This window comes from Buceros rhinoceros, unplaced genomic scaffold (genome assembly GCF_000710305.1).
Source record: "Buceros rhinoceros silvestris isolate BGI_N320 unplaced genomic scaffold, ASM71030v1 scaffold4432, whole genome shotgun sequence".
In the NCBI taxonomy this organism is placed as follows: domain Eukaryota; kingdom Metazoa; phylum Chordata; class Aves; order Bucerotiformes; family Bucerotidae; genus Buceros; species Buceros rhinoceros.
In genome coordinates this window covers 125,116-132,939 of record NW_010398182.1, presented here as the reverse complement: position 1 = coordinate 132,939, position 7,824 = coordinate 125,116, and the positions used below count along the sequence as shown (strand labels likewise).

Below are 7,824 nucleotides of genomic sequence, written 5' to 3'. Positions count from 1 at the left end.
CCGCCTGTGCATCCTCCCTGCCCGTCCGCGGCTCCACACAAAACTGCCGTTTATTTCTCTTGCTGGGTTGGTGACACCTGGGCTTTTTGGTCGATTTATTTTTAGGATGAGTCAGGTACGTTTGTTAACGTGTCCTGGCATCTGACCAAGCTCCTGGACAGCATCGGCTGTGTGTGTTCAGGGGCCCAGGGTGTGCAGAACGCTTACACCTGTAAAATCCAGCTGTTCGGCTGCTGACTCCGCTGTTCCTGCCCTGCTGGGGCTTCTCTAGCAGCAGCACTAGCAACGCTGTTTGACGTGCTGTAGGACCCACTTCACTCTGCCACAAATGGAGAACAGAACTTCATCTGTCTGCCCTGCCCAAGGCAGTGTGTTTGCCCTGCCCTACCCTGCTGGCCAGGGCCAGGCTTGCTAAGAACTTCATACTGTAAAATCTTGGAGTTGTTGCTGATCGTTCCTCTGAGGTCTGGTTGCCCTGTTTGGGCTCACTGAATGAGACAACTGTCCTGTTGCCTGCGGTCTGTTGAAATCTAGGGCTGCTGGCCAACTCATTCACTGTTTTGACACTCCGTAGTCCTCACATTCTTTGATAAGCCTCTTTTCCTTCAAAGGGATGGTTTTTCCTCATTTCAGAATGTAAATGGACTTCCCGTGGTTTGTCTGGTGCCCATGCTTTGGAGTGAGATAAAAAATGCTTTGAGAAAAGGATGGTGTAGGAGGTTATGGGGTGGAAGAGGAGAGTTTGTGAGGATTTCGTATTGAGCTCTTAAGGTTTGCTGAGAACAGTCCTGACTAAAAGAACCTCAGTGAGGTTTTGCTCTGGGCATTGAAGGTATTTTCGTGTGATACCAGTGTCTTTGGCTGATTTTGTGATTATTCTCTCTACAGGGATGCGCGTGTGGGAATGTTTTAGTGAGCTGTCGTATGCTAGCTAGAGTCGCTTTCATAAAATGTTGTGATAATTCCATCCTGACTGGAAGGGGCAGAAATCAAGGAGGGAGACGGTGATGTGTTTTCATGGTGTTCTGCACTGCAGGGTCTGTTTGGTGTTCCAGAACTGAGCTGCCCAGAAGGATTTCAAGAAGCGCAGGACAAAGCGTTGCAAGAATCGGAACAGCTAGTCCAGAAGGCGTGTTCAACACCACCTGGGCCAGAGACCGTAATGATCTTTGATCAGCTTTCAGACAGCTTGTGCAGAGTAGCAGACTTGGTAATTGACTTTTGTTATCGTTAATTGTAGCAGTTTCTTTTAAACTGACTGACTTAGTAAGTTTACGCCTTGTCGTTTTGTTTTGTGATTTTCTGCTCTGCAGTAAATAGCGCATCAGCTCTGTGAAATTTTGAGTTGAGACAGACAGAAAATTAAATCGATTGAGAGTTAATTGCAAAGGCTCTTACCAAATGACAGGACACTACAAATCCTGTCACAGTGTCTGGTGAATTTAAGACAGACGTAAAAGTAGCATGAAGGCCGCAAGAAAGATAGCAGTGAAATCAGAATGGTATTTCTGCAGTAGCATCAGGACGTAAAGCTTTCCAGCATCGCTCACGTTATGGAGAGCAGGGGGTGGGTCTCAAAGTTAAAGCTGGGGTCGCAATACACATGTTTTTAGGTTACGAAAGCAGGAATTTTGAGATCTGCCATTCAGCAGTTTATACAGGATTTTAAACAGGGATTCTAAGAAGCTGGAGTCTGAAGTGTGTAACTTTTTTAACGTTGCCTTTTCAATCAAACTGCAATCATACTGTAAAACAAAGTCAAGCTCGTTTAGTGGATATTCTGTAAAATCTTGTTGAATGTCTCCAGTGTATTCCTAATCTTTAATTTTTATATCATTTCAATGCCAGAACCTCCCTGAATTCACGTTGGCATTTGTAGAAGCACTTAGCTCCCCGGCCCCCTTTTAGCATCCTTCTAAACTCCTTTCAGTATTTGGAGACTTACCGAAAATCACTAACTCAGATAAAAGCCTAGTTCTGAATCCAAAAGAACGTCTGGGTTTTTCTCTTTAAACATATCTCTTCCTACTGGGTAATGATGTCAAGTCGTAACTTGATGGTCTGTACACAGGAGTAAAAAGAGCCTGAGAACAAACGCTCTCTGCGTGTTTGATGGGGTGCTTTCTTCTTAACTGTGAATTTTCCCTTTAAAAACCTTTCTAATAACATGGAAATACATTGCAGTATCTCTGTTTTGTAAGAACTCTTGAGATACACATGATACTACAAACGTTTGTAAGAAGCACATGGATTAAAGATTTTTTTTTTAAAGAATCCTTCAGTGTCTGGTTTAATAGCTGTCAGCACAGTTTTCCAGTAGCTTTATTTTATAGGGAAAAACCCCCAAATTCTGTAAATAGATTGCAGAGAACTGTGGAAATAATTGTTAATGTAAATGGAACTACTTGAGTGCAACTTTGCTTTTAATTCAAGACTTTTTAATTTGTCTTTTTGCCTCACTATTTTCTTCTTCTACTATGCCAGGCTGATTTTGTGAAAATTGCCCATCCTGACTTGGCATTCAGAGAGGCTGCTGAAGAAGCTTGCAGGAACATTGGTACCGTAGTAGAGAAGTATGTTTTCTTTTTTTTTTTTTTCCTATTGCCCTATGCATCTTTAAAAATCACTGTATGGTTATCTTGTGGTGTCTTGACCTTGGCTGGACACCAGAGTCCTACCAAAGCCACCTTATCACCCTCCTCCTCATCTGAACAGGAGAAGGAAAAGTGTGACAGAAAGCTCCTGGGCTGAGGTCAGGACAGGGAGATCGCTCAGCTGTTACTGTCACCGGCAAACCAGGCTTGACGACGTGTTTCCTTGCCAGTTTGTCCACACAGCCTTTGAATACTAATTTTGTAGTTTTTAAGAGTAGTTGTGAACCAGAGAGCATTTTGAAAATCCAGTCCTTGGTTTTTCATGTTGTTTTGGTAAATACTAAGCTCTGCCTTTGAAGGAGTAATACCACGAGACTGAAGTATTAGTGTTTGTTGCTGCTGTGTGATTCTTTCCCTCTGTATCTTTCCAGATTAAATACAGATGTTGAACTGTGTCAGAGTTTGAGACGTCTGCTAGCCGATGAAGTTGTTATGAGTTCCCTCGATCCAGAAACCAGGTACTTGTCAATTTTTATAAATTTAGGTTTATAAGTGGTATATATCGTTCCTTACTGTACTGAGAGTTTGGGTTTTGTTAAATTAATGAAAACAGCTGGAAACTGTACCACATCTCTGTAACTAATTCATTAGTCGCTACTAAATTGCCTGCAGAGGAGTTGGGGGGTTTGTAGTTGTGTTATCTCGGAAGTTGTCTCTGTGACTGTAGAGCACGAGATATATTTAACGTGAATAACTGAAATATGCAAAAACAACAGAAAAAGAGAACCTCAGGATTTTTCAATAACAGCATTTCGATTAAATGAGGTGCTGTCTGTGGTGTATGTATCAGTAGGGAACAGACTATAGAACTTGATTTCCGTTTACAGAAACTTACTTGCATCTTTCAAGATCAGATTATCAGTATATTTATTTAAAACTTCCTTTATGATTGCTCTCAAATGTTTTATTAGCTGCTCATTCAATTCTGGTTTTGAATATTATTTTCTTTGCTGACATGGTTAGACAAGCTTAATGTTTGAGTAAGTTACTTCCTTCTTCCTTCTTTCCCCCCAGTCAGGAGTGTTAGACTTGAGGAGGTCTGTTTCTGACCCGTTGGAATAAATGAAATGTCAAATTAAAATGCTAATTGTCACAAATTGATTAAACATCTAGATTAATATATGGAATTCTTTTGAAGGGTGTGTCAATGTAGTTGACTAAAATAACCAAAAAGGAAAAACCCTGTTTCACCAGGTGAACTGTTAAGGACCTAAACCACAGGAAGTCTGTGTCCGTGATAACACTGTGGTGTTATTCTCTGGAAAAGGTGTGCGACCTAAATAACTACTAAGGGCAAAATCTGTTAAGAAATTATGCTTACTTTCAAATGAGGCTGTTTTAACGGGGATTTACTGTATTTTTAGGCGAGTGGCAGAACTTTTTATGTTTGATTTTGAGATCAGTGGCATTCATTTGGATGAAGAAAAGGTAATTTTTTAAATCCAATAAATGAACAGACATTTGCCTGACTACCAAAGACCAGATAATGAAACACGATAATGAAACCAGATAACGGGTCATGTTATTCTGGGCCAATTTGTCCTCCAAGATTCCCATTGTCCACTGTGGAATTTTGGCTTCCCAGAAGTGATGAATTTTGTCTTTTTAAAATCACTTCTAAAGTGTGTTTTTTTTAATGTTGTTTCTCGATGTTAAGTGGCTGTTATTCCCAGTCTGGCCCTCATCCTTCCTGAAGAGCTGTAAGCAAGACCTGTGACCCTGCTTGCTGTGATTGGTGTCTGCATCAGATATGTCAAATAGCTGCTTGGAGCCCTGACCAGCCTGTCACAGAGGGGAGGAGCAGTGCCCCGGGCGCCAGGGTGACAGCTTAGTCACAGAGGGTGTCTTAGAAGGGATCAGGAGTGGCTCCAGGCTTTCCTTGGGTGCTTGCACAGCCATAAGTTGTAAATCTTTTTCAAAATTGTCTGTCTGGCCGTGCTCTGGTTGCCTGTCCGGGGGGGGCTCCAGTTTTTCCTTGGTGCCTTCCCCAGCCATAAGTTGTAAATCTTTTTCAAAATTGTCTGTCTGGCCGTGCTCTGGTTGCCTGTCTCGGAGCTTTTACGTGCTTTTGCATGAGTTAGCGTTGGATTTGCCAAAACCGTCAGCTGTCACTGTGCTTTGAGGAATGAATGCTCTGTTGGAATCTGTTCATAGCCCGTGTCCCTCTGTAAAGTTTATTTGAGTCACCCGCTCCAAAAGATCCGTACAGAGGCTCTTTTACCCAGTGTACGTGGTAAACGTGGCTGGATGGTGGTGTGTGACCTGCAGAAGGCTTCTAGAATATATTTTTACAATTACTTTGTCCATAGAACAACTCTGAAACTTGGAATCTGATTTGGCTGTTTCTCCTACAGTCTTCACCCTCTTTCAGTTGCAATTTCACTTGTCCCTTATTTTTGAACGTTTTCCTCTTCCTCCCCTGCCTGTTGCTTGCTGCCCCGCATGTCTTTTCAGTCTTCATTTCAGACTTTAGAACTCCTTCACTGTCCTAAGTTGAAATTTAATTCTGCTAAAAAAATTTTTTGCTTTTTAAAATTAAATTCGAAAAGATATATTTTAAAGAGTAAGAGTGGAATGGGAGGACAGACATCTGCAGGTTTTGTCACTCTTTGGACTTTACAAGCATGTTGTATCTGTGTCCTCAGCCTTTTCTTTTGAGCTATGAACCACCAGGCCAAGGAGAGCGTGCTCTGCGAACATGAGCAGGTTCACCGAAGCAAATCTTACTGTAAGGTTAAATGTGTGAAGCACTGTAATGATGGTGATGAAGCCCTAAATCACACACTGTTCAGGGAAAGGTTGAAATACCCTGAATGATTTATTCATTTCATCAGTAACCAGAGAACCGTAACTCTGTGTCTGTTTCAGGATGCTAGTGGGATTTATCTGTTGCGACATTTCTCTTTTTCTCCTCTCTTTTACAAAGCAGTAGTATTAGGCATAGTGTTACAAACGCTTTCCAAGCAGCTAGCAAAGCATATGTAAATTCTACTTAAACTCCACTGTACATTCTCTTACTGCAGAAACATTTTCTTTCAAATCTCAAAGCTGTATGAAATGACAGAGCTGTATCTGATCATGTTGACTTCGGCCCTGCATTGGGGTTTTGTCGATGCTGTTGGTCTAATCTGTTTCTGCTTAATTTCTGGAAAAGTCCTTTAAGGTTTTAGAAGCTTTGAGTTCTGCTCGTACGATATCTGAATATATTATGTATTTTGTACTTGATTTTTCTTACAGCGTAAAAAGGCAGTCAACCTCAACGTCAGAATATTGGATTTATGTAATGAATTTCTGGCAGGAACTCACATTCCCAACAAGATTGACAAACATGTTCTGCCAGAGCATATTTGGTATAATTTTGCAGCTGAAGGCAATTACTTACAAGTTGCTGGTCTGCATGCTGATTGTCCCGATGATCTGGTACGTATACCCCCAGTTTGCTTTGGCATACTCTGTAACAAAGGTGCATGTCAGTTATTTTACTCTTTATCAGGCCAAATGCATATGGTTTGTGATTATGATGTTATGACTAACAAGGAAGAACTGTTTTAGAACATAATAATCAATAGCAGCTAAGAAATAATGGAGGTGAAGATGCTGAATAGATTGAGGAAGGTTGGAGCAGCACATGGGCCCTAGGTTCCAGGCAGGCAGACATCAGCTTATTCAGTAAACCACGAGGTGGGATCCCATGGGTTGCATCTCTGAAGAGTGAAGGAACTCAAGAAAACTGGCAGTTCCTTAAAGGTAGCATCCTCCAAGCACACGAGCCTGCTACGATACTCGGTATCAGCACATCCTGACCCTTAGAAAGCCAAGCAGATGTATCAGGAGCCAGGCTTGGCAAGGAGGGAACTCGTGACAAAGCTTCATCTCCAGAAGGCAGCAGACATAAGGTGGAAGCAGGCACAAGATGCAAGGGAGGAATGTAGAAATGTTGCCTGTGCATGTACGGATGAAGTCAGGAAGGCCAGAGATAAACTGGAGTTGGGACTTGCAAGGGGCATCGAAGGAAACAAAAAGAGCAATTACTGCTGCTTTAGTTCTGAAAGGCTGGACAAGGAAAAGGTGGCTCACTGCTGAGGGGGGTGGGTCGCTTAGTGGCAGCATGCACAGGTAAGACTGCAAAGCTGATCACTTTGTTTGCTTCAGTGTTCACCAGTGAGTCCTCCCAGCCCACTGTGTGCAGAGAAGGGGTTCAAAGAGAAGAACAGCCAGCAGTAGATGAGGATCCGGGTTGGGTTTACTTGAGAGGACTCAACCTGTACAAGCCCTTGGGACGAGACAAGCGGCATCCAAGGGTCCAGCAAGAGCTGGCTGTTGTCATTGCAGGGCTTGCCGGCTTTGGTAGGCTGTGAAGATCAGGGAAGAACCCCAATAACTGGTGGAAATAAGTTTCACCCACCTTCAGAAAGGCCAAAAAACCCCAAACTGGGGAACTACAGGCAAATTAGCTTCACGTTGGTCCCAAAGAAGGTTATGGGGCAATCCGTAACCAGTTAGCTGGTTACAGTATGGATTAGTGGACCACCAGACAGGTAAAAAAACTCATTTCATGATCAGACTCAGAGCGGTGACCAAGGTGGTGTACTCTGCTGGAAGGCTGGTAATGGAAGGAGTGTTGCAGGGGCCTGTCCTGGGACTGCTGCTGTTTGACATCTGTATCAGTGACCTAGAGGAAGTGACAGAGTGCTTGCCTACCAGATTTACAGGTGATGCAAATTCAGAGGAACAGCTGATACACTGAAGGGAAGGGCTGACATTGGCTGTGGCTTAGAAGCTGAGGGAACGGTCCCGTGGGGGAACCTGATATAATTCAAGAGGTCAAATGCGAAGTCTTGCACCTGGGAAGGGAAAACTGCATGAACAGGGGCAGAGGCTGACGGAAGAGATTATAGTGCTTTATTCATCGCTGTTTAGGGGTGACTTCAGTGAAGGCCACCCAGATGGTCAGGCACTGGAGAGCGTGCACTGTGAGGAGAGGCTGAGCGATCTGCGCTTGTCCACCCTCCAGCAGAGGTGGCTTTGGGGTACCTTGACAGCAGCCTGCCAGTACCTACGAGGATGTCATGGAGAAGACAGAGCCAGGCTCTTCTGAGTGGTGCGTGACAGGAGGACAAGTGGCCACAGGCACAAGTTGAAGTGAGAAATGCCAAGTGGAGAAGTTTTT

The 7,824-nt window shown here is 43.3% G+C and overlaps 1 protein-coding gene across 1 annotated transcript in view; it reads left to right on the top strand.

Annotated features, from left to right (window-relative positions):
• Nucleotides 1-1,036: 1,036 nt before the first annotated feature.
• MIPEP (mitochondrial intermediate peptidase) overlaps nucleotides 1,037-7,824 on the top strand; it is a gene marked incomplete at its 5' end in the record, with an annotated part of 66,345 nt that continues 59,557 nt past the window's right edge. The window contains 5 exons of the mRNA XM_010130982.1: nucleotides 1,037-1,210; nucleotides 2,485-2,573; nucleotides 3,026-3,112; nucleotides 4,019-4,082; nucleotides 5,892-6,074. Coding sequence (XP_010129284.1) covers nucleotides 1,037-1,210; nucleotides 2,485-2,573; nucleotides 3,026-3,112; nucleotides 4,019-4,082; nucleotides 5,892-6,074 — 597 coding nt within the window. The remainder of the gene's footprint in view (nucleotides 1,211-2,484; nucleotides 2,574-3,025; nucleotides 3,113-4,018; nucleotides 4,083-5,891; nucleotides 6,075-7,824) is intronic.